Source organism: Pseudophryne corroboree, chromosome 2 (genome assembly GCF_028390025.1).
Source record: "Pseudophryne corroboree isolate aPseCor3 chromosome 2, aPseCor3.hap2, whole genome shotgun sequence".
NCBI classification, from domain to species: domain Eukaryota; kingdom Metazoa; phylum Chordata; class Amphibia; order Anura; family Myobatrachidae; genus Pseudophryne; species Pseudophryne corroboree.
This window is the reverse complement of record NC_086445.1, coordinates 296,857,186-296,885,042: the sequence shown is the minus strand read 5'-3', so window position 1 is coordinate 296,885,042 and position 27,857 is coordinate 296,857,186. Positions and strand designations below refer to the sequence as shown.

The 27,857-nt window shown below is 41.0% G+C and overlaps 1 protein-coding gene across 5 annotated transcripts in view; it reads left to right on the top strand.

Annotated features, from left to right (window-relative positions):
• Positions 1 to 27,857, top strand: part of DIAPH3 (diaphanous related formin 3) — a 1,416,707-nt gene that overhangs the window by 1,344,765 nt on the left and 44,085 nt on the right. The window contains exon 28 of one of the 5 annotated variants that reach the window (XM_063952904.1): positions 24,061 to 24,116. The exons of the other annotated variants lie outside the window; for them this stretch is intronic. Within the exon in view, the coding sequence (XP_063808974.1) occupies positions 24,061 to 24,116 (56 nt within the window). The remainder of the gene's footprint in view (positions 1 to 24,060; positions 24,117 to 27,857) is intronic. 5 annotated transcript variants of the gene reach the window in all.

The window sequence follows — 27,857 nt, the reverse complement described above, 5'->3', positions numbered from 1 at the left end:
GGCTGAGGAGGACCTTGTGTTTGCTCATTCGGTGCTGCAGAGTCATCCGCACTCTCCCGCCCGTTTGGGTGCTTTGGTATAATCTCCATGGTCCTTACGGAGTCCCCAGCATCCACTAGGACGTTAGAGAAAATAAGATTTTACTTACCGGTAAATCTATTTCTCGTAGTCCGTAGTGGATGCTGGGCGCCCGTCCCAAGTGCGGACTTCTTCTGCAATGCTTGTATATAGTTATTGCTTAAATAAGGGTTATGTTATGGTTGCATCAGGGTTGATCTGATGCTCTGTTGTTGTTCATACTGTTAACTGGGTATGTTTATCACGAGTTATACGGTGTGGCTGGTATGAGTCTTACCCTGGATTCCAAAATCCTTTCCTTGTACTGTCAGCTCTTCCGGGCACAGTTTCCTTAACTGAGGTCTGGAGGAGGGACATAGAGGGAGGAGCCAGTGCACACCAGTATCCTAATTCTTTCTTAAAGTGTCCTGTCTCCTGCGGAGCCCGTCTATTCCCCATGGTCCTTACGAAGTCCCCAGCATCCACTACGGACTACGAGAAATAGATTTACCGGTAAGTAAAATCTTATTTTTTTTTTGCTACAAAGTAACATTTTATATCTTAATTAAATGTGCCCCATCCTATGTTTAAATTCACTTTACATTCTGCATGGATGTAGAAATTATACTGTATATTAGTGCTACAGTGAATTCTGATTCTCAGAATAACAGGTTCCAAACGGCCTCTACAGTTTTGTGTGTAGTGGATAGTACTGAGGAATGTGGGCTTCTTCCAGATGCAGTGCAGTCACTGTTTCTTCCAGGCAAAAAATTTGCTTAATGGTACTGTATAGTGCCTGATTATTTGTTATTTACACTAGAGAAGATATCAAATTGACAGCCTTGATTTATTTCACTAATGTTACAGCAGCTTTGACTGTATATTGAAAGCCTATAGAGCAGTGTTTCCTAACTCCAGTCATCAGAGACCCCTAACAGTGCATGTTTTCCATATCTCCAAATTGATACACAGTTGTATCCATTACTGGCTGACTCCTTTTGAAAAGGTCCACAGGCGGTGCTAATCATTCCTTTGTTATATTGAGTAGATCTGTAAAACAGGTGCTGTTAAGGATCCTGAGGACTGTTGTTTGGGAACACTGCTATAGAGCACAGGTTCTCAAACGCTGTCCTCAGGACCACACACAGTGCATGTTTTGCAGGTCACACAGCAGCTGCACATGTGTATTATTACTCACTGACACATTTTAAAAGTTCACAGGTAGAGCTAATTATTTTACTTGTGATTCTGTGAGGAGACTTGGAAAACATGCACTGTGTGCGGTCCTTAGGACCGAGTTTGAGAACCTGCAGTATGTGTACCCATAGGCAGTGGTAAAACCAGGATTGCATCTATCAGTGTCCTGATAGTTTTATGGGTAACAAAATATGCAAAAACTTCCAACTCATTTATAACAATCTAACGTCACATGCATGTTTAATTGTATGAAAGAGACAGGTGTCGGTGTGCTACAGAGAAGAGCATCAGCACCAGATGAGAGTTTGTTTGGAGAGGAAAGATTGAGGAAATGGAGTAGTCCACAGAGGTGTGGCACTTGGGTCAAACAACAGAAGGCTGGGACTGCTCTGATCAATAAACATATCTTTAAAGTAAAGAAAAATGAAAGTTGGTAGAGTAGGTGATACAGAAGATAAAGATCACATTAAAACAACAGAACTGAAAACAGGGCAAAGAATGAAGGAGACCACATCATTTATTTTAATTGATGAAAAGTGTCATGTTAGAGTTGGCAATTACTGATCTTGGGTGAATCTATGAGCAGGGTTGTGTATTGTAAACATCCTCCATATCTACAGATGCGTCCTCATACATCTAGCCTCAATTATTATTAATATTATTATCCTATATTTATATTGCACCATAAGGGATCCGCAGCACCCAATTACAGAGTAAATAAATGAAAAATGAAAACAGGATAATAGACATGCGGTGCGAGATGGTCAGCGCGTGTGAACCGCAGTGTAGTGTAACAACTTTTTCTTAAAATTTGCATCTTAGTTGCACTGCAGATGCAGCAAAACACCAGTCAATCTGTACAAGAGATCCTGGGCTGCGACTTTAACTGCACAGGAATTAGTTTTAAATATATGCAATGTCACAGATGAAGCACAATGTTACTTGGTGTGAAAAAAAGCAGTGGCTGCATCATAGCACTTCATATACAGATTCAGATCTGTCACATATCAAAATAAACTGGAGTCTCATTTTGTCACATCTGATTGTTTAACATGTGCGACTAAGATGTACAGTACATTCAAGCAAAAAAAGAAGCCCAGCACAGGCCAATCATGCGGGACCTGGCGCACTGTGAAGTGCTGTTTGGCACGATTGTGGAAAATAGTGTGTGAGGAGGACACATCAGAATGTTCAAAGAATGTAGGAAGAAAAAAGAAAAAAATTGTTTTTTTGCAAAAACAAATGAGAATGCGCTACCTCAATCTGATATGATTTTTAATAATTATATAAAACAATAACATCACATTAATACCGGCCAGTATCTTAAATCTAAAAAACAACAATTGCTGTATACAAATGCAATTCAGAATATATATTCACTTATTAAAATTTATTTTTTCAGGAATAAAACCTCTTTAAATGACCACATGGGTTGTTCATGTAGGAAGAAGCATGATGCTGATCTCCTCCTTAGTTATACAGAAAAGAAATATACAGATACTGTAGGTAAATCAGTAATAATCCAGCAACATCAACATAAATAGTTGTGACAGGATTGCATCTCTCACACTTCACTCCTGTCCACCTTTACAAGAACTTAAACAAGTTCACACATTACTATTTAATAAAATCCATCTACTTATATAGTTATGCTTTTGCTTCCTTACACAATAATTGCACAGGAATAGAACCATGACATGGATCACAGTCTGATTGCTGCATTTCTGAGTATACTGAAAGTAATAACATGACAGCTAAATTGTTTGCTTGGTTGAGCAATTACAAATGGACTAATTGTTACCTGTAAAATGCAAATGATAAAGACAATTTTAGCTTTTTCACCTGTTGTTCTAATTAAGCTTGTGCTGACATACCAGTACAATATGACTATTTTATCTAAATATACCCTTTGAGATCTTATTTGGAATAGAAGTAATCTGAATTATGAGCTGTTAACTTAAATCTACCATCTACTTACACGTGTCCTCATACACCATCCCTTTTTGCCACGGATAGTGATTCCTCAATGTTGAATATGAGGTGGTGATTCAGTAAGGATTGCTGGTGTGATCCGTACTGCATTTACACCGTTGGTCGGGTCCAGCGCGTTCTGCACATGTGCAGATCGGGTCCTGCGATCTCAGCGCAAGAATGCGAATGCCTCTGCCTGATTAACAGACAGAAGCGTTAGCGGGTGCGTCCGGCGTTCAAGAAAACTGGGGCATTTCGCCCCCATTTTCTGGGAGTGGAGAGACCAAACACTGCTTTGTGAGATAGTTATTTTCGCCTCGCAAGCCACCTTGCGATGTGAAGGCAGAGAAAGCGTAGGCTCACTCAGCCTGCCGTCGCAGATGAACCTCACGACCAATGGTCATCTCAGATGCCATTGCATCGAAAATGCAAGGAGAAGGTGGTATGCGCCTCCTCCTGCATTTGCATTGCTAAGGATTGCAATTGCAAAGTGGCTGCAACCAGTTTTGCAATTGCAATCCTTAGTGAATCAGGGCTCAGTGTGCTTATACTGTTGTTTAGGATTAAAAGGTATTGTATAATATTGCAGATAAACCATCACACCTGTTTCTTGCCTTCTCACACATACTGCATATTTTTTCCTCAGTGTTGCTACTTTTTCCTCAATAACGCTTACTTTGCTCATGTACTTAGGATTAGTATTTTTGTATCAAAATAATTGTTATGAAGTTGCAGATTCATGCATAACACTGCATGGCGTGGGTCACTGGTTTTAGGTGCCGGCAGCCAGATGGTGCCCAATGGAGATATTTTATTGTTGCTCCGTTCAGGCATGATCGGCATCCTGTGTCCTCCTTTACTGTGTGTACTCCCCTAACCTCCCACTTTTCCCGGGGAGCACTTAATTGGGACCTTTTGCATAACAACCATTACTTTGGTCTGCTTTATGAGGCCTCTCTGAGCATGACAAGTGCAGTAAAACCGCAATTGGATATCGCCCCTTCAATCTCCTGTCACATCGGGAGAGATAAACAATTGAATATTTCCCTAAATTGTTTACGTTTTGCAAAATTGTGCTACTTTTTCCTCAATCATATGTCTTTGTTCGCTCATGGTGTACTAGGCACTTAGGATCAGTGTTTTGGTGTGGCTAAGTCACAAAGATTGTGACACCCTAAACTGAACCGCTTGGCTCCATTTGTGTATAGGTGTAGTAAAATGTATTTGCAAAACATTTTAAAAATGTGTGTCTGACAATGTAATTGCCCAGGGCTCTTCCTTTGTCCTTTCAGCCTTGACCAGAATCCAGCAAGAAGGCAGGGACGGGGAGTGAGGGAGGCTGATTAGAAAACAGGGGCAGGGAAGAAGGCTGAGTGGGAGGCTGCAACAGTGGAGCGCAGTACTATGGGATGACCAATCATCAGCTACATTTAAGAGATTGTAATTGTTCCTCCAAGATTTGAGAAATGGGCCCTAACCTCCAAAATGTGCTTATTAGACCTATAATATTTGTTTAGTAGATAAGTATGTTGTTAAATTCTGAACCTGTCATTTAGTACAGATGTGTTCACATACATCTAGCCTCCTGGTACGTTAAACAGCCCTACTAGTCACACCATACCGTGGCGTAACTTGGAAGCACCCCTACTAGTCACACCATACCGTGGCGTAACTTTGAAGCACCAAGCATCTTTTCGTACAACTTTTTACATTAAAATACGTCCTTTTCACATTACTATATTCTGTGTGCATCTACGGCTGTATCTGCATATGAAATGATATGCTACAGTTTTCCTAGTAAACACTGTAATGTACTATTTCGTATGCAGATACAGTTAGAGACGCACACAGAATATAGGCATGCTGCATATCATTTTAATCATAAGCTGCTTGTGCGTCCTATTCGCAAAGTGATGTTAATAAGAGGCATTTCGGAAAAAAGACGCCCAACTCTAACAGTTGCGCATGACACGTCAGCTTACTCATGCCAGGCATCTCCCACTGCATAGCATATTGAGGCAAAATGTATGAGGACACATCTGTATATGTATTAGGTGTATGAAATAGTCCCCCTTGTTATATGTTTGTGCCTATCAGGGAATAATAATCCTAAACCTGAAATGTTTCTTACAGAATGCATATGTCATATGTATTACACGTGAAGTTATTGATTATTGTACTTAGTTTGATTGTTTAGTTGCCCAATGTAAAAGTTGTGAGCTGTGGTAGACTGTCAGCACATACACCCCGTCACTCTCCCTGACCACAATGGAATCCAAACCTCCTTATCAACGTAATTAAGGATCCTTTTGTTCTGAAGGGGCACTGGGTGACTTGTAGGCACCAACCTGACAGGGGGTTGAGGCTTTTACCTACTTTTACCATTTACCTACTGGGATTGGAATTTCATCCAATCCATGCATGGGGTTGAGCTTTTAAGAACCAACTGCTCCAGATACTGGGTGGTTAGTCAGTTGTTGTACCTTGTCTGAGAGACAGGAGGTGTGCAGAGCTGTTGCCAGGAGTCGAAGATCCTGCCAGTGGGGATCTGGCTGTACGGAAAAAGTCCAGTAGAATATACGCAGCCAAGCATGTGTTCCATCCAGGGCTGTCCCAAGCATGCGACTGGTGTGGTTGGCACGCCCTGCCCTTGCAGGAAGAGGACCATCAGGCCAAGCGGACATGATTAGCAAGTCTTGCAGCAGTACCTCTCCCAGCGATAGATTGCTCAGCAGAGTCTCATAGATGTTGAGTGGTCCAAGCTCACTTACTCCCTGAGATGACTATTGTCTTTCTCAGGGTTGAGGGTTTCCTGTGTGTCATTCTTGTTATAATAGTCTTAAATGTGGTTGATATTAATGCTACCTGTATATATTGTGGTTGCGTTTTACATGTGTAACTAGTGTGTATGTAATAAAGGTGCTTTTGTGCCTTGCTATTGCATGCATACTTCTGTGATCCCAGAACCCATAAAGGAACCGGTAACTGCTGCCTTTTTCAAGGCGGTGATAGGCGAGTTAAACGCACATATAAACCTGGTATCCTAACAAAAAGTAATTGCATTGTAGAAAAATACTGCACAATTCTTTCCAGTAGCACAAGTATATTACACAGTAGATATTTGCAAACAGCTAATGGATTTCCTGAAAAGCACAAGTGATTTGCACAGCAGCAAGCTATTGAGTAGATCTTCATAATACTCCTGATTAGTTGCACATAAAATGCAACATAGTTCTTATCAATAGGCACAAATCATTTGAACTGTTGCAAGATACTTAGCAAATCTTTCACAAGTGTATATTTACTAAAGGTCGATTTTGATTGATTTTAATAGATTTTAGATCAAATAAAATCAATCTAAATTTGATGTTGTGCTAACACATCAATCTGAAATTGAATTAAATCGATCAAAATCGACCTTTATTAAATACCCCAACAGAGTCCAGGTTAGCTTCACCATAGAAAATATCAGCAGGTAACACACTTTACAATTGATACAGGCAGATGAACTTCACTGAGCAGTTTAGAGCAGAATTATATGTATGCATCAGGAAAAGACAGAATCAAACTGATTATACACTACAACAGAATTTCCAAGGAGACTCCCTATAAGGGCTGAACATCAAATCAGTACCAGTCAATGATCCAAGCTTGATTCTAACTAAAGCTGCAGCAATCATGCGTCAAAAAGAAGCACAGCACAATGAGACCTATGCTACAGTTTATTAATTCCAATACACTACCAAAATCATTGATTTTTGGAAAGTAATGAAAATAAGCTAGTTTGTGATAAATAGGTATTTTTGTGGCAAATAAACATGTTTTTTTACTAATACACATTGTTTACAAATAGAGTTTTGATTTCCTTAAATTATTCTCTTATCAAAGTATCCACCCTTAGCAGTGATCACAGCAGCGCAAACTCTGGGCATTGTCGGTTAACTGGTTTAAGGTTTCAGCTTCGATTGCAGCCCACTTGTCTTGTAGCAACTCCCAGAGGTGATTTTAGCAGATATCGAGGCACCTGTCTAGATCAGGCCTGGCCAACCTGTGGCTCTCCAGCTGTTTTAAAACTACAAATCCCATCATGCTTTGCCACAGTTTTGCTATTAGGGAATGCTAAAACTGTGGCAGGGCATGCTGGGATGTGTAGTTTCACAACATCTGGAGAGCCACAGGTTGCCAAGGCCTGGTCTAGATGATCCCATTGGAGTTTAACTGGATTGCTGTCAGGACTGGGTGGGCCAAACCATGTTCCTCAGCACCTGTTGTCATTGTTTTGGCTGAACATACTTTTTGCAAAGACTGGATGTGTTTTTTGGGTGGTTATCTTGCTGTAGTGTGAAACTACAACTACATTATCCGGCTGTTACCATGCTTCCCAACTTCTATAGCTCAGGAAGAGGGACCTTTGCGCATGGAGCAGCTGCATGCCCAACATTAGGGGACGTGGCTTCATTGGTAAGGCCGCGCCTACAAGTTAGCATGTGACCTCATTTCTGTGCATAACACATGTTTCAAGTGTATCCTTTATAGAGAAATCAATGAATCTGGAGGTGTATTGAAATTAATTAGCTGTAGTGCAGATTGGAGCTCACAGAACTAACCTGACCATGATCTATGCTGTGCTTATTACAGTATCTAACAGATAGCTATTGGAGTACTTTTACCACTACTGTCCTTGTAAATTGCTGATCTCTTGTTTACACATGGAAAACATTGGGGAGACAACACCAGATCACAAAATAGTAAAAACAGCACTAATTCTGGCAAAAACAACGTTTTTAACAAAATTTGAGCTTTTAGGAGCCGTTGTCTTCTGCAGGTAACCTTCAAGTAACAGACAAAGTTTGCGTACAGGAGGGATGAGAGGCCTACATGCTTTGTTTATTATTATTTATTAACAGTCTCTTATCTAGCGCTGCAAATTCTGTTGTGCTTTACAATTGGAAATAGCAATGATATAACAAAACTGGGTAAAACCAAACAGTCATAGAGGTAGGAAGGCCCTGCTCGCAAGCTTACAATCTATATTGAAATAAGCATGGATACACAAGGATAGGTGCTATCTATTCCATAGTTGTCCACCAGATTGCCAAGGTTCTTAGAGGGTTGTATGATATGGTCACACAGCAATGATGAACCAGGGTCGGGAGGAAGGTAAAGTGTGAGGATATGTGTGCACTGTGCAGAGTGGATGCAATTTGATAGGAAAGTTTATGAAGGTTATGAGGGCGGCTCTGGAATTTGATACGCTTGCCTGAAGAGGTGAGATTTCAGCGAACGCTTGAAGTTTTGGAGACTAGAGGAGAGTCTTATTCTGCCGGGTAGGGCATTCCACAGAGTGGATGCAGCCCGAAGAAAGTCTTGCAATTGCGAGTGGGAGTGAGTAATGAGTGTGCATGAGAGATGCAGATCTTGTGAAGAGGTCGGGTTGGGAGATATTTTGAGATAACTAAAGTGATATACGTTGGTGTAGTTTGGTTAATGGTCTTGTGTGTGAATAAAAGTATTTTATATTGAATACAGTAGAATACAGGTAACCAATGGAGGGACTGACAGAGTGGATCTGCAGACAATGAATGTCTAGCGAGGAAGATTAGCCTCGCAGCTGCATTTAGAATGGATTGTAGTGGTGAGAGTCTCATTTTGGGAAGACCAGTTTGGAGACTATTGCAATAATCAATGCGGGAGATAATGAGAGCATGGATTAGAGTTTTAGCAGTGTCTTGTGTAAGGTATGGTCATATTTTAGATATGCTTTTTAGATGCATGTAACTGATTTTGAGACAGATTGAATGTGGGGAACAAAGTACAGAGTCAAGGATGACACCTAGGCAGCGAACTTGTAGGGTAGGGTTGATTGTCGAGCTTTCAACAGTGATAAAGATATCAGGTTGGTAACTACTATTGGCCGGAAAAAATATAATTAACTTTGAGGTTATAAATTTGAGGTGGCGAGATGTCATCCAAAATTAAATGGCAGAAAGGTATTTAGTAACACGGCCCAGTACAGATAGAGACAAATCTGGGGAGGATAGATAGATTTGAGTATCATCTGCGTACAGATGATACTGAAATCCAAAAGAGCTGATTAGTTTACCAAGAGATGACGTATAGATTGAGAAAAGCAGAGGACCTAAGACTGAGCCTTGCGGTTCTCCAACTGATAGAAGTATCGAAGAGGAGGTAGATTCAAAGAAGCGAACACTGAAGGAGCGATTAGATAGGTAGAATATAAACTAAGAAGGGGCTGTGTCTTTAAGACCTAGAGATTGTAGTGTTTGTATGAGAAGAACAGTGTCAAATGCAGCAGATAGATCAAGAAGAATAAGTAGTGAGTAATGACCTTTAGACTTCGCAGTGATCAAATCATTAACCACTTTTGTCAGTGCTGTCTCTGTGGAGTGTTGGGTACGGAAGCCAGACTGAAGTGGGTCCAATAACTTGTGTGGGTCAAGAAAGTCTGTGAGTCGAGTGTAGGCAAGTCTCAAGTAGCTTAGAGAGGCAATGGAGCTGAGAAATGCTTTGCCATCTATTGGCTCATAGATTTATCCATGTTTTCTGAAAATAAATAGCCACATTACACAAGTGATAAGTATGTAAGATTTACTTATGTTCATTTGTATTTGTCAGCTTTTACAGAACCATTTTTGAAACTCAAACTACCCACATTTATTGGAATGCTGCCCAGCAATTTTCATGTGTGCATTTTCAGAAAAAACTTAATTTCATTTTTTCTTAATATCTTTTAATTAACACCAACATCAAAAAAGTTAAATCATTGCACACAAATGTAATCTTTAAACTTGTGTCCACCTGTGGTAATAAATGAATAACAATTTTTGATACATATTTATGTAGTGAATGTGTTGACTTGGGAAAGTCAAGGTTATTTTTTTTAATGTTTTGTTGTTTTTGCTTTTTAAATAGATAAAACATCACAAACGTATGAATGAATTGTATCTGTAAAAGGCTGCTTGTATCCTATAAGGATCTGCTCAGTGTAAATGTATTAGATTTTTTTTTTTTTTTTTTTTTTTTTTTTTTTTTTTGTGAGAATGACTAACCATATAAAAAGAAAAAAAACATTTGGCTCCAGAGCCATTATTTCATCCACAGAGGGGTAACAAATATAATTTTTTTCTAGCAATCACATTCAATATTTTAGGGGGGGGAAATCTTCCAATGGAAACTACTTTTCCTTTTCAAGTAAATAAAGGCACACTTATTACAGTGCATCAATTTTCACAGTCATTTATTAGATTAGAAAGCAATTGTAAAAAGCAAAACCCTCATTATCGGCTACCTCAAACAGGTTTTCTTTTCTAGCCATTTTCTTTCAACTTTTTCTTTTCCTGTACATATTTATATAGCTGCTGTTTGTGTGAAATAGCAGACTAGGAGTGATTGCATCAGGAGAAACAGGGTATATTTATATACTGCTAGTCATGCTAATTCTGGAGTCATACAAGTAAGCCTGTCATTTTCAGGAGAGCACAACACTGGAAATATTAGACAAATGTACTGTGCAATGTTTATATTACCTAGATACGTTCTGCGCTCTTCTACAAATACCAGTTACATCAGTGTTCAAGTTTGACATTTTAGTTTTTGTAAAGTATATCTGTTTATTTCCTTCTGTATTTAGGATCAAAACACTGTCTCTTGTAAGCTCTCGCTGGTGATGGCTCATACAACATTGAGCTAGAAGTCAATGGTAATTTGCAAACTAATCTTTGCTACAGGTTTTCACAGGGATGCTGACCGCATCCCAGCGGTGTAGAAGATAAGTATTGGGGTTAGGGTTATGCACTACAGGGGGGTAACCTTAGCTGCGATCCCTCCCACCCCCACCCCAGGCGGGTCAGGGTGGGGGTAAATTAATTTGATATCCCATCCCCTGTTGGCATTCTAAAAGTCAAGATGCCTCGGTTGGTCATGTGCTCGCTGTCATCCAGACTGCTGGGATTTCCTGTCTCACCCATTTTCACATGTTACTGTTCATAACAATCTTTGGAGTCTATTCATGAAGCAGTGAAATGTGTGGAGAAGCTGCCCATGGCAACCAATCAGCATTGATGTAACATTTATAATTTGCATACTGTACCGTTGTATGAAGCAGCTGATTAGTTGCCATGGGCAACTTCTCCACAGGCTCACTTCTCCACTCTTTCACTGCTTCATGAATCGAACCCTAACATAAGTAAAGCAACAGCAGACTATAATCACCATTGGCCAGCTATCCACTTCTGCCAGTGATTCTACATTAGCCAGAGGTAATGTAAGAAAAGCAGATTTACAGAAGTGGACATGTTACCCATAACAACCAATCAGATTTTACTTATGTATTTAACACCTTCTAGAAGATAATCGCTAGAATCTGATTAGTTGCTATGGGCAACATCTCCACTTCTAAAATCCCACACTTTAGTAAATATACCCCTAAGTGTTCATGGAGCATGCATTATCTATGCCACCAATGCATAACAGAAGTGTTATACAATGGAACAATGTGGGGTGGTATATGTCTATGTACAGGGCGCATAAGAAATATAAATTACATAAAATACATCCCTTTTATTACTGACGAGAAAATGTATCCTTCATGTAACAACTTCAGAATCTTTCTGATTGGTTCTTCCTCCTCTCGAAAAACCGTATAGTGACAGTGTTCGCAAAAACGCGCTATAGCGCGTATTTTACCCTATAATTGATGGTGGGGACCCGAAAATAAAAAACCGCTGGGTCCATCAGGACGCGCTCTGACCAATCAGCCTCCTTCTCCAACTGCAGAGGAAGGGGAGGAAACCATGGAGACTAGAGTGTGATCTCCGTCCCTCCCCTCACCCTCTGCTCCGCACGGCATCAGGCAGAACAGGAGGACATTACCTGCTGCTGTAGGGAGCTGGCCTGACACAGATCCGTGCGTGTCAGTCATGCAGGAACGCGGCGGCTGCGCTTCTTTCCAGCATCTCCAAATAAAGACACGTCTTGTGGGGGCTGCGGGCGGCGAGGGGAGAGACGGCTGCTGGAGTGGAGGGGAGGAGGCGAGGGGACAAAAAAAACAGATATAACCCCCCCCCCACACACACACACACACACACACTACTACCCCCCGTCTCCCCGGGAACATGGTCATCTGGTGCACTGCGGTTGCCATGGCAACATCATAGCAGCCGCGGGGAGAGTAAGGAGCTTGTTCCTCATGGTGTCAAAGCTCTCCCCGGCCACCGGTGTACGATGGCGGATTACTTATTCAGCAGGGGCACCTGATATGTCAGGATGATAGGTTCTCAGTGCAGCCGCGTCAGGGCCGGAGATGGACTCACCAGCAAGGGGACGCTGCCTCCTGTCTGCTAAGGAGAAAGTTCACGGGAGGGATAGCAATTAGGAGTTAGACTCGCTCGTTCATCTCCTCTACAGTGCCACACTCCTCCCCTGTAACCTGCCGCTCAATTCTAATCTGATCACTCCTGTTCCTTCACCCTGGCACCCCAATTCTAATTTGCTCCCCCTCTTTCCACTCAATCCTCCTTGTGCCCTCATTCTGGGTTGGGAGCTGAAATGCCGGCGGTCAGAATACCGACCGCTGTATAAGATGCCTAACCCCCCCTCCTCGCAGCCTATACAAAACCACCCGTTCCCGCAGCCTAACCCTCCCTCCACATCCTAAACCTAACCTCCCTCCCCCCCCCCCCCCCCCCTCCCTTCTAGTGTGATCGGGATACCGGTACCGACATTCTGACAAGTGTTGGGTTTCCGGCATCGCAATTTTGACAGCCGGAATCCTGACTGCTGGGATCCTGACCAGATCCCCTCATTCTACCCTTTTGGAGCTACACAGGACAGAGGATCTGGGAAGTTATCTGGAGGGATAATGATAATGTTAATCTGTAGTGAACTGCAGTGATTTAGTGTAGTGGACTGTATAGAGGGGGATATAATGTTGTGATGTAGTTCAGCATATGAGGGGGATGTAGTGCAGCACATAGAGGGGAATGTAGTGTAGTCGTGATGTAGTGCAGTGTATGAGGGGGATGCAGTGTGGCATATAGGGTAATGTAGTGTAATAATAGTGCAGAAATGTTGTGTAGTAATATACAGAAGGACATGATGTAGTGCAGGAAAGTAGTGCAGTGATGTATGCAGGGAGGAATGTAGCACAGCAACGTGTAGTGGGAAACATGTTGCTGTGTATTCTGCATGTCCGTTAGGCAATGGGTGCCTTTAGGGCACACAAGGGGCATGTGGGGTAAACACGTCTGTGGAGTGAGCAAAGCCACGGCACTCGGGGTCATTCAGACCTGATCGGTCGCTATCGTTTTTTGCAGCGCTGCGATCAAGTCAGAAGTGCGCATGCACAGCAATGCGCAGGCGTGTCGCGCAGGTACAAAGCGGATTGTTGCTGTGCGATGGATTTTACGAAGAATCCATTCACACAGCCGATCGCAAGGAGATTTACAGGAAGAAGGCGTTTGTGGGTGGCAACTGACCGTTTTCAGGGAGTGGTTGGAAAATCGCAGGCGTATCCGAGCGCTTGCAGGGAGGGCTCCTGACGTCAATTCCGGTCCCCGAACAGTCTGAAGTGATCGCAGTGGCTGAGTAAGTTCTGTGCAACTCAGAAACTGCACAAAGTTTTTTTTTTGTACCACTCGGCTCCACATGTGATTGCACACTTGCACACAGCTAAAATACACTCCCCTGTAGGTGGCGACTATCTGATCGCAGCGCTGCAAAAAAAACCTAGCGAGCGATCAGGACTGAATTAGGCCCTCATTGCAGCCATGTCTTATTTTTCTTTAGCTTGGGTAGGGGGAGGCGTGTCACCTGGGTGGTGTATATACTGTATGTGCAGTGTCGCTATAGAAGGGGATGTCTGATGGGCATTTTAGGGTAATGTAGAGTGAACTAATGCCAGGACACATGGAGAGGCTGAGCTGTATTAACAGGGAATTTAGAGAGGTCTGATAGCCATTTAACAGATTTAACAGCAATAATTTATGATGGGACCCAAAAACAATGAAGAGGGACCCCAAATTTTATAAATAAATTTAAAAGATACCTTTATGCATATGTCTCAACTGCAAATTGTGTAAGTTGGTTTACGCATCTGACAGATTTCAAAGATACCTTGATGTGATTTATCACCATTTCTCCATTGTGAGTTTTGGGTACGCTCCTGAGATTTATATTTTAAACATCCCAAGGACACCAGTTTATTGAAAGATACCTTTATGGGTTTCCACTCACTTGTTTCTGTGTGAGTGGGGTACGCCCTTCTGCTTTCTGAGTTGTGGAAATAATTTTATTGGTGTGAAACTGTTCTACACATTTTCCCTTTCACTTTTGTTTTTTTATGAACATTGGGATCACTATACGGTTTTTCGAGAGGAGGAAGAACCAATCAGAAAGATTCTGAAGTTGTTACATGAAGGATACATTTTCTCGTCAGTAATAAAAGGGATGTATTTTATGTAATTTATATTTCTTATGCGCCCTGTACATAGACATATACCACCCCACATTGTTCCATTGTATACTATTTCTGTAAAATCGGTGATTTTTACCTAGGTATCTGTAGTGGACGGGCAGCATTGCGCCATACAGGCGAACGGTTCAGAAAAACTTTTCTTTTGCATAACAGAAGTGTGTATGAGGTTATTCCCAGGCTCAGTGAAAGGGATACATACAAGGGGGACAGTTGTACCAGGCCACAAAATTCCGTGGGGCCCCAGCCCTCCCCGGAATCTCAGGAGTCCAGTTCCTCTATCCACCCGGATTAGTCAGGTAACAGGTTGCTGGCAGCTTGTGGCATTTATTTTGTTGACTGGCACAGCGTGCATAACAAATGATGTTGCACCACTGACTGGCAGAGAAACCACGAAGAGGAGAAGGAGGGCAAGTGTCGGCATGAGGGACGGGGGCTAAGGACTGGATATGCAGAGACGCTGGGATTGAGTATGAGAATCACAGGGGGATGAAGCTGAGAGATACACTGGGGATCAGCCTACGGCTGAAGAAGATACATGGGTTGATGAGGCTGGAGCGGCACAGGGTGCTCAAGACTGAAAGGGGATGAGACTGGACAGACATGAGGGTGATGACACTGAGAGACACAAGCAGGGATGACGCTGGAGAAAGGGGGGGAGTGGGTGACCCTGTACATACCATGGAGGGCTCTAAAAACTTGAGAGTGCTGGGCCCCAAGATTTCTGTTGCCGGCCCTGGTTATTCCAACCAAAAACATACTCATATACCTTTGCATGCTTTGCCAATGTTAAAAAAATGAAAGCATTTAGTGGTAGTAGGTAACCAGCCTTAGCCTAGCTGTAGAAAGAAGTGTGATGAACTATTGTCTTCTAATTTATCACAAAAAAGCATTCTAAAATTAAACAATTGCTGATATAAGGCAAGGAACACGTTAATCTGCCAAGGAGTAGTGTGACTGTATTCCTTTGTGTTTCTGCTTTTGCACTATCCAAAACAAAGTGAAATATAGAAACTCTACCGGCCATTTAACAGTCTTTGCCTTTTAGAAACATTTGGTGCAAATGCTAAATAGACTCCATTAATGAGAAACCTTTTCAAATGCTGTCAGCATTGTATATATATTCCAACCATCCTTATTTTAATAGGTCTTTTCACTGTCATTTGATTGTGCCAGTGTGTGGGAAGTTGGGTGGTATTTCTTCTGCCGCACACAGTGGCTGCAAGTGCCATCATGATGCAATCACACATCCAGCATGCTCCAGTCACTCTCCTTTTTATTTTACCAATGTTGAAATATCTGATTTTACATATATTGCTAAGTATATACATCCTCCTGTAGGTCTATATACCATTTGACTATTTAAAAGTGGGGGGGGGAATAACTTCTGTAAATTTGTCTTCCATGCAGCTTCTTTCTTTGTTAATAAGATGTATGCAGGTGATACAATTGCAGAGTACTCGTTTACTGTATATCATATTATAATGAAAACTTGCACACCATCTTTTGGCATTTAGCCATCATTATATTGCTTCTGTCATTGGTTAATGCAGTACTCTGGTTTTGTGAAAGTAACAACACAAGTCATTTATTGCAGGAAAATTGTCCATGACTCGGATGAAATAATTCTGCAGGTTGCATGTACTGTAGCTGTGTGATTGTGACGCAGTCCCAATGTTTGCATCACGCCACTACAGGTCATGTGTGTGATATTGCTAGTTGTCTGGGAATTACTGGCTAATGTTCAAGAAGTAAAATATTCTGATGGCCATAAACATTTCCCATAAATGTAAAAAAAAATATTTAATACTGAAACCAAACTTTTTGTAAATCTTGTAATGAGTACACTTAATTAAGTTTTAATTGTTTAAATTTTATAGTTTGCTGCTTAATTTTACTTTAGTTTCAGTTTCTTGTTTTGGTTTAATTAACAGTGTTAAATAGTAATACCCATGGTACATATCTATAATATTATTTAAGCTAATTTATCTTATAACTACTTATATTGAAAAATAGAAATGGTATCTTTCATATTATTGCCATATTTGCAATTAGTGGACTGTATGATGCGTGGTTGTTGGAGTGTTAGTAAGTGCCTACTACCTGGCTTGGGAGTAGTACTGCTGTTAACCAGTTCTGTTTCAATTTCTATTGGTTTGCAGTGATGAGTACTCTCACATCAAATGCAATCCTCGGCTTCCTCTATGGCTGCAGATTTAAACCATTCTTAGTTTGTTCAGGTTGTCTGCTGTTTTAGATGTTTAAGTGTAGTCTCTTGTGGCTAGCTTGTTTGTGAAATTTTTTGTCAGATAGCAGTAACACAATGGAAGGGGTATTTGTAGATTTCAGATATATTACAATTGTAGTAACGCATTTGAGCCTGTAGTTTCTTCAGGGCTATGTCCATGTGTCGTGAAGGAACTTATTTTTAAACATACCTGGCTCAGGTAGGCATGTACCAATTGGTCATGATGATACATTCATTTGTATCTTTTTTTCATGCTAATGTTCACTTTTGATTAGTGGGTGTGCCTGAGAACGGGTGTTTGATTGAGCAGTAGGGATACAAGGGGAAGGTGGTGTGTAGCAAAATGTAGCTATGTCTTTCTGTTATGATAGTTACTGTAGATTACTTTTGGTTTGTGTTGTACGAACCACATTTATATGTTTGTGTCTCTTTTATATAACCTGGTGCATCATCCAAATAACACCTAGAATACCTTGTTTCAGGAGTGGTTAGGATTGATTGATTGATCAATACATGGAATTGCTCTTTCTGGTCTAGACAGAGACTTTGGGGTATATTTACTAAAATTCGTAATTTTCAGAATGAGGTTAAAGTACAAACACGAATGACATCGAATGTGTAAAATTGCAACTTTTTGAATTTATTACGCCTCATTTACTAAGCTGCCGTATTTTACATTTTCGTGTTTACCGATGTCGATATCATTCGTAATTTTTGGCAGTGTTTTACGGGAGTGAATAGTAAAACACTGCCGACATTACAACAATGAAACTCGGCCGGATCTGTGAGATCCGTGCAGGGTTTCATTGTGCATCTTTAAAAAAATGAAAAATAGTGTAAAAGTAGGGAAAAAAATGTGTGGGGTCCCCCCTCCTAAGCAAAACCAGCCTCGGGCTCTTTGAGCCGGTCCTGGTTGACAAAATATGGGGGGGAAAATGACAGGGGTTCCCCCATATTTCATAAACCAGCACCGGGCTCTGCGCCTGGTTCCAAAAATACGGGTGACAAAAAGTGTAGGGGTCCCCCGTATTTTTGAAACCAGAACCGGGCTCCACTAGCCAGGTACATAATGCCACAGCCGGGGGACACTTTTATACTGGTCCCGGCGGCCCTGGCATTACATACCCAACTAGTCACCCCTGGCCGGGGTACCCTGGAGGAGTGGGAACCCCTTAAATCAAGGGGTCCCCCCCTCCAGCCACCCAAGGGCCAGGGGTGAAGCCCGAAGCTGTCCCCCCCCATCCAAGGGCGGCGGATGGGGGGCTGATAGCCTTGTGTAAAAAATGTGAATATTGTTTTTAGTAGCAGTACTACAAATCCCAGCAAGCCTCCCCCACAAGCTGGTACTTGGAGAACCACAAGTACCAGCATGCGGTGGAAAACCGGGCCCGCTAGTACCTGTAGTACTACTACTAAAAAAATACCCCCAAAAAAACAGGACACACACACCGTGACAGTATATGTTTATTACATACATGCACACCTCCAAACATACATACTTACCTATGTTCACACGAGGCTCGGTCCTCTTCTCTATGTAGAATCCTAGAGGTACCTGTTGAAAAAATTATACTCACATAATCCATTGTACCTTCTGTTCTTTGTATAATCCACGTACTTGGCAAAATAAAAAAACGGAGACCCGACCACGCACTGAAAGGGGCCCCATGTTTACACATGGGACCCCTTTCCCCGACTGCCAGGACCCCCCCTGACTCCTGTCAAAGAGGGTCAGCAGTGAGGTTACTTTTCGGTCAACCGCTGACCGCAAAGTTCCCACCATTGGATACAATAGAGCGCATAGGCGCTACATTGTATCTCTGCCGTGTGCTGCCTGACAGACACTACTGGAGCACACAGCCAATCAGGAGGGTGCCACGACGTGGCGCTCCCTGATTGGCAGAAGGGACCCTCTTTGACAGGAGTCAGGGGGGGGGGGGGGTCCTGGCAGTCGGGGAAAGCGGTCCCATGTGTAAACATGGGGCCCCTTTCAGTGCGTGGTCGGGTTTCCGTTTTTTTATTTTGCCAAGTACGTGGATTATACAAAGAACAGAAGGTACAGTGGATTATGTGAGTATAATTTTTTCAACAGGTACCCCTAGGATTCTACATGGAGAAGAGGACCGACCCTCGTGTGTACATAGGTAGGTAAGTATGTATGTTTGGAGGTGTGCATGTATGTAATAAACTTATACTGTCACGGTGTGTGTGTCCTGTTTTTTTTTTTTTGTGTGTTTTTTTAGTAGTAGTACTACAGGTACCAGCGGGCCCGGTTTTCCACCGCATGCTGGTACTTGTGGTTCTCCAAGTACCAGCTTGGGGAGGCTTGTTGGGATTTGTAGTACTGCTACTAAAAACAATATTCACATTTTTTACACAAGGCAATCAGCCCCCCATCCGCCGCCCTTGGATGGTGGGGACAGCCTCGGGCTTCACCCCTGGCCCTTGGGTGGCTGGAGGGTGGACCCCTTGATTTAAGGGGTTCCCACTCCTCCAGGGTACCCCGGCCAGGGATGACTAGTTGGGTATGTAATGCCAGGGCCGCCGGGACCAGTATAAAAGTGTCCCCCGGCTGTGGCATTATGTACCTGGCTAGTGGAGCCCGGTGCTGGTTTCAAAAATACGGGGGACCCCTACGCTTTTTGTCACCCGTATTTTTGGAACCAGGCGCAGAGCCCGGTGCTGGTTTATGAAATATGGGGGAACCCCTGTCATTTTTTTTCCCATATTTTGTCAACCAGGACCGGCTCAAAGAGCCTGAGGCTGGTTTTGCTTAGGAGGGGGGACCCCACGCATTTAAAAAAAAAAAAAAATTAACACTTTCCCACCCCTTCCCACTGATAAACATGCACGGATATCACGGATCCGTGCATGCCTATCAGAACACGGTAAAAAAAAGCAGGTCTATTTATTCACGGCAGTGTTTGGCTATTGCCGGCAGTGTTTGTGAAATACAAATTTTAGTAAATGACCGAGTTCTATCAAATAACAGGCGTATTTGACCGATGGTGTATTCATTCGTATTTTTTTTCTTGGACTTCAAAAAAAAAATACGAATGCCCTCATCACTGCCGAGATTTGTGCTTAGTTAATTCCCGAGATGACACTTTGAAGAAAAAACACCAAATCGGTCAAAATCGGGACCTTAGTAAATATACCCCTTTGAGTTTATCTCTACCTCATCTTACTGGTTGCCGCTCAATGACTCCCAGGAACATCGCATGATACTGTACCTGCCACCCCAAAGGCTTCCCATTCCACTTCTTTCCGCTTGTCTGCTACCCTCGGTTGCTTCTGTAATTTGAAAATGTACCTAATTACTTTTTATATACTTTTGGGTACGCAATAGACATTGATTGCAAGAACAAAACAAAAAAAATGTTCAGATCAGGAACAAAATACATTTAGTGTATTCATTTGTTGAGAATAGAAAAGTATAAATTAGATAATTCATTAGCGGAAACTGTAAAGTCAATAACTAAGCCATTACAGCATTATCTTCTAGAGTACGGGGTCCCATGGTGTGTAACAACATGTTTGCATTAACAGGTTATTATAGGAAAGTATGTTGAGATAGCAATTAATGATGAACCAGGCACTTTATTCTCCGGCAGGGTTAATCATTGCTATCATTTTTTCCTTCCTTTAAGCTTTGTTGGGATTTTCTTCTGTTATCTCTGATCTAGTAAAGTCAGACCTGTAAGTATCCAGCTACATAGTACTGGGGCGATATAAATACTGTACAGAAAGTATAGCAAATATTTTACATAGGGTTACCATACAGTGGCAGATGTTAGCTTTATAATCTGGATATTGGTAAGAGGGAGTAAAAATGTCCATTTTCGAGCATAAAAATAGTTTTTTTGTAGCACAACAAAAATCTCCCAGTGCTTCCCCAGTGACTGTATGTTCAGAAAACAAGTATGTGGTGTCTGTTGTAGTACAAAAGAAACATGTTTAACATTAAAATTACAATGTGAGACTCAAAACACAGATTGTACAAAACAAAGCTAATTTCTCCCTTTCTTTCAATGCCAAACTTCAAACATTCTATTTTATACCTTTTAAAATGTCTATGTAAAATAAATGCTATATTATTAAAGGTACAGCAGCTTTTCTATAGTGTTTGTAAATAGTTAAAATGGCAATTAAATGAGTGAAGGTTCAGCTAGTTGTGGGGACCCCTAGGACTAATACCACTGACAAAGCTCCCCACCCCCATGACACACACACACACACTGAGGGATTCCCAGGAAGGGGATACGGTCCTTAGGTTGACCTCACTTACTGTAGGTCGATAGTCATTAGGTAGAGCACTATTGGCCGACATATATTAAGTCGACATGGGCATTAGGTCGACCTGATAAAGGTTGACACATGAAAATGTTTACGTGAGTTTTTTAAAATTTTTGTAACTTTTTCATGCATTACGATCTACATGGACTACGATTGGGAATAGTAACCAATGCCGAGCGCAACGGTAGTGGAGCGAGGCACCTTCCCCGAAGATGCGAGGGGACGCTGTGCACTAGTTCCCGGTCACTTTCTGAAGAAAACTACACACACAAAAACTCATATCAACCTTTTTCCAGGTGTCAACCTATTGTATTCCCCAGGAAGGCCTGTGGGGCCAGTTCTCTGAAGGGCAGTGTGAAGCTCCAAGGAGGACACTGTGGCTGAGGGGATCCATGGATGGCAGTGTGGGGCTCAGGGGTTTCCAGGAGGACAGTGTGGGACTGAGGGGCTCCCTGTAATACAGTTCCTCCTGGCCTCAGTGCTCAATGCTGGATTATGTATCCCCACCTTCAGCATGAGATCCATCAGTTGCCCTGAAACAGCCCAGCCCAGAATTCATCTGTTGGAACGGAACCAAGTAAAGACCTGAAATTGTACAGTGGATGAGCTTGTACTGAAAGTAAAATAAAGAGAAAGCTAAATTTTATATATATATAAATATATATATATATATGCACACACACATACATACATACATACATACATACATACATACATACATACATACATACATACATACACATATACAGGGTGGACAGTAAGGGGAATAGGGTTTGTGTTAGGGTTATATATAACAGTGGTAGACTTCAAAGCTGTAAATTGTGGTGTACAGCAGTTTGAGCACCTGCGTTGATAAGATTTTTTAGCGCTTTTGTATTGTATTAGTAAATATAATTGTAATTGTAATCTCAAAATAAATGTTATCATTTACTGTCCACATATGAGAAAATTAAAAGTACGCATCATAATCCATCCTTTTTTTACTTTTCTTTGTTTTGTTTTGGGTTTTTTCTTTAGAGAACAGGATACAGTTATAGCTTCATACATAAATATTCTTGAAGTAATTTGAACTATAAATATAATGGATAGTATGTAATGCATGTTTTCTTGTAATCATATGTTTTTATCTTTGGGTTCTGCCAACACATTTTTTGTAGTAGCAATTTCTTATTTTTAACTATGAAAACAACATTGTGTTTGATAAAGTAGGTGATATAGGTCAGCCTCTGCAATCCATTAGCACTCTATTGATTTTAGGATTGCGCTACATTGTTCCCAGCGGAGTCATAGAGAGGCAGACATAGTCATTTGTCTCCAAACTTGTACAAAAATCAACTATTTGTTGAGTCCCTTTCTGTTCCTAGGGCATTAAATGTTATTATGTGCATGAATCACTCAAAGTTGTAGCTTATTGATAAAAATACATATAAATTTGCCGAGCAGAGTATTTTAATGTTTTGCTGTACGTGAGGTTCATTATTACTGATTTTAAGTATGGATTTAGGACAAAGGGAACGGTGTGCAATCATTTTACTACTAGTCTTAGAAATAGTTATGTTTTTCACTTGTACTGTATATGGATTATTAGTAGGCATTTACAGAAGTAGAACTTTATATGAAGCAGTGTTAATTGTTGTGCATAGCATGCTGCAGAACAGAAGATATTTTTTTCTCCATGTAAATATCCTACGATATTCACAGATTGGTTTGTAAACCAGATTCTCCATTTAATTCTTTGCCTTGGTGCAGTATTGGTTGCATTACACGCCACACGCATTGGTCCACTAGTAGTGGTCCAGGTCAACTTGCTGCCTTATAGTCAGCGTTGCTGGTTCCTATCTGTCAGTAATGTTCAATAAGAGGAGAATAATATACTTTATTGTAAATGCACTTATGGCTTGCATGTAAGTCAGTTGCAGATCATCAGTGTTTTATGTTTAGATCACCTGATAGATCGCATGTGGTTTATGTGTGTTCTTTGTTGAGGCATACATATTAATAATATAGTCTATATGAACTGTAAACTATAATTTTACAATTATTTGCAATTATTTTTAAAATCAGTAGTGTGTTATCACACAAGAGTCATTGAATGCTGTGATCAGAAGCACCAAAGCTACAGGCCAGCCTTGTATCATTACAGCAAACTCAATTAAGGGTTTACTGCAATCACCTTAAAAACTCTGGAAATCCAGTTGTAAGGAAGAAGCAGACAGATCTTCAATCCAAAGGTAATTGTGTTCTCCAGAACAGTGCCTGTCCGCATACAGGCAATGTAACAGAGTACACAGACTAAACTGTGGTATGACATTTTTCTTCATCCTTCTTGTAGTCCTACCTTGTCACGGTGACTTTCATCTGCTACAAGAACACTTAGGAGGAAAGGATTTTAGGTCAGTTGATAGAGTAAAAGAAAAAAAAAGTCCTTTTTGATTTGATCTCATTCGAATATTCTTAAATATTGGAGTTTTCTGACGGAGGGAGAGCAGTTTAAAGAGCTTTTGAAATATTGTTATTGTTAAATGAGCATTTTAAAGGGAAAAAAAACTACAATTGGGTTACTTCCCCATGCAACAGTATGAAGATGGAAATAGAACTTAGTGTTTTTAAAATGCAGATACATACTTTTCTTGTAAAACAACTCTTTAATGAGCCAAAAGAATGAGATTCTATATAGTAAAGCTTGCAATCAATTTTTTTCCTTTCAGCATGACATGTTGAGAATTAAGTAGCACCGAGTTATATATTCCAGCTAGTAGATGCTATCTTTGAAAACATTTTTCATTTCATATGTTGACAGTTGAGAAAGCAGAAATCCTTGTGATGAAGATGAGATGGCAACATAAAGAAAAGACGGTAGAATAGAGATGATATGATGATAGCTGTATATGAGTAATACATTTAAATTTAGCTCTGTGAGATATATAGCAAAGAGAAAGGATAGAGTAAGGCAAGGTAAACATCGATTAGAAACATTGGCATGCTTTGATTTAGCGATAAGCATAGTTGTAGTGTAATTTCGCATAGAGTCTTGTGGTAGAACAGTTTGTGGAGGGCAAATTTCAGTTATCAATGTGTGTTCTTAATATAGCTGGGAAAATGATGGTAAATTTAGTTAAAATTCTTGCGGAGAGGTTTTGTGGAACAGTTTTGTAACTTTTGGTAACCTCTAGTGCAATTATATTTGGTCTAGGGTAGCCTAGTGTACCTGTCAGACTATTTTTAATGGACATCAAAATAAGTGGTGGGATGTAATGGAGTCCGAGATCGCCTGAGGTGCGGGTTCCCGGACGATCTATGACGTTTTTTTCAAGGGGAAATCACTTACAAGGCATGGTTTTGCCTTGTAAGTGATTGTCCCTTTAAAAAAATACGTTCGGGATCGGCCGGCAACACGCACCTTTGGCAAGCTCGGACTCCATTACATCCCACCGATAATGTCTAACTGTTTTCCAGTTTTAACCAAAAGTAGCTGTGTCTCTGATTAGTTGATATAGGCGACAATGCTACTTTGAAGTATTACTATATAACTACAGTAAATACTGTATAATAAAAAAGGGTCAGGGAGAAAATACTGCCCATTATAGCTTCCTTTCTTGTTTTTTCATTTTGAAAATATGAATTGTTGTTTGATACAAAGTATACTGGGTATAGATACATCTTTATGTGTGGCAGTGGGGTGAGGCAGGTAGGGCAGAGCCTTTCCTGTCATACTTACATTTGCCCCAGAGTTCTGACTGTATAAAGTATATGGAGAACACAAAGAATATATTAGAAATATCTTCTTTGTATTATTCTAATAACTTGTGTAGTGAAAACTCTGGAGTAAAAGTCTATGGCAGGTGAGGCACTCTTACCTTTTCCACACATCTCTGATCAAAACCACATTTCCAGGAGTTTATACCTCTGCACCTTTGCATAATGCCCACATGAACCCTTTGGCTCATATATTGTGTGTAAATCTGGCTCTGGTACTAGCCAGTGCCTCCTGAGCCATTTACCACACTGCACATCTCTGATGTGTGGCTCCAGAGTTTAGGCATTTGTTATCAGGAATGTAACTAGGGGTATGTGCACAGTGCCATTGCAGGGTCCTGGGGGCAGCACCTGCATGCGGCTTGTAGGATGCCTAGAGCGGAACCTTACAGCCAATAGCACGCTGCATCCTGTGGCGCCTAAAGACACTCATTGCAGTGCCCTACTTGCCCGAGTTGCAGGTCTCACCCCCTAGGTGTCACAGGTTTAGGGGGTGGGGACAGCACAGGGCCTCCCTTGTTACAGCTCTAGGTGTCATTGTGCTGTTAGCAGAACAGGTCTCCTTATTGTACTAATTAGATATGGTTAGTTATAAAATTGTTTAATCCAGAACCATGCTCACAAGTAGACTAACTGTATTGCCATCTAGGAAATATAGGGTAGTGGCGGCAAAAATGCAGGTGTTTCATTGCCGTTTTCAGGGCGTGCATCTGCTTTCAGGTGCGATCTTGTACGCAGATAGACATGGCACCAGCGTCACTACTTACAGCATAGGAGACCACAAATAGGTTGAACTCGATGGACAAATTGTCTTTTTTCAACCTCAGAAACTGTGTTACTTCCACGGCCAGTCTGAGTGACCATAGGGAGTCGACGTTCCTGGTTACTGTATCAACGCTGTGAAAGTGTAGTCTGAAAATGGAAGCTGCGTAGCCGTGTGCGTACAAACATGAATTAAGCCCACAGCCATTTTCTACCAAATGGAACAATAAACTAAATACAGTATCATGTTCACTATCTTTAATGTTAGTACTACAATATATAGAATAATGAACATTATACACTTTCTGTGCCCCCGTAATGGGGGGGGGGGGGTTGGGGGGGGTTTGAAATGATATACAGTATGCTGTGTAATAATTTAACATACATTCATGCTGATGAAAACGCTCAATTAATTACTGTCGATGGCCAACAGTAGGAGGACAGTCATTATCACCTAACATGTTTTACCAAACATATGTGACTATGTCACTGCTCTCTAATTATAATAGCATTTACAAGTCACCATGACAGTATGATCACTCATGCAGCCACTTAACAGATGCCATTAGAAAATAGTTCATGTTCTGTGAGCAGTCTCTTTGAAAATGTTACTTATAATCATTTCTGTGTGCTTTAGATATACGTCTGCTATTAATTAATAAACTTTTTGCACATGCCATATGTTTCCCTATAAAGAAATGTATTTAGAAGTTGCAGTGAATGTAAACAAGCTCCCTGAGATACCCTTAGCTGTGAGCATAGAAATTAGCTGTAGGATTTTTTGGCACTAGTTCTCATTTCCCCAGAAATAACATTAGCAAGTAAGTGCAAAATGTGGCACTATGACATGGATGTTAGAGAGGAAAGTTCAGGCAATTAAAATTAATAAGTGTCAGCATTCATGACACCTCAAAATCCACCCTGCACATTGGCGAAAGGAGATATTTTTAAGGAAATGTTTCCTAATAAATATGCATATTGAAGGTCTTGCAGTGTTTCATTTGTAAATGATTCATACTATTTACATTGCTAGCCATGCAATATGTATTAATAATAATGTTGTATGCTTTTTTGTTAATTTTTTTTTGTTTGTTTTACATTTTTCTTTAGACTTCCAGTTGTGAATTACTTTTTTTTTGTTTTGTTTTCAACTTACATTAATAAAATGGATGAAATTATGTTATCGTTAAAAGACAAACATTGTTGGAAGGGTTAGTTTTATTCATTATCAGTACTCTGTACTGCTCCTTATGACAAGCACTTGGGACTATGTGTAGTGTCAATTACCTACCTTTTATTCCAAATAGTCAATTTTTCAAGCTTGATCATTACCTTTATTTGTCTTTCCTTACCACAGCCTGCTAGTTGTTGGCTCTTCAGTATGTTGTTTTTGAGTATTTAAATTAGATCACTATCTCCACCATATACTTATGTAATGTGGCCAATACATCAGTAGGGCGATTCCCAGATGGGCAATCTCATTTGCTGATCAGCAAAATGCAACATGTTAAAAATATCTGACTCACTGATTCCAATCATTTTTGGGTAGAAATGTTTGAATTGAGATTTTCCAACATGTTGGATTTTGCAGACTTTTAAAAACAACGCTGGAGTGTGCCAATTGATTGCTGGTGTATGGGCTACATAAAAAGAGATTACTTATGCTTGCTGCCTGTGACTTACGGCATGTTTCTCTGGCTGGGTCCACAGGATTATCCACAGGATAACATTGGGATATTGTCGAGCGACAGCGAAAATGGCACCAACACGGTCACAAGCTTTCTGGCCTCCCAGGATGCATTGGGGCCTCCACTATATAGTCCCGCCCACTGACTCAGTCAGATCAGTTTTTTGCTTGGTGCGGCAGGAAGCCGCATGGTCACAGGGCTGCTGTGAATAAAGCAGCCTAAAGCTTTTATTATTTTATTTTTTATAGACTTACTATATTGTTTTTTTGAGCGACTTCTCTTAACAGCATCTTAAACGCATATTAGAAAAAGTCTCTCCAACAACTCCCCACCGGGTCGCAACAACGCTTACCTTCGGGTATCAGTGCTGTCTCGACGGGCGTCTGTGTCG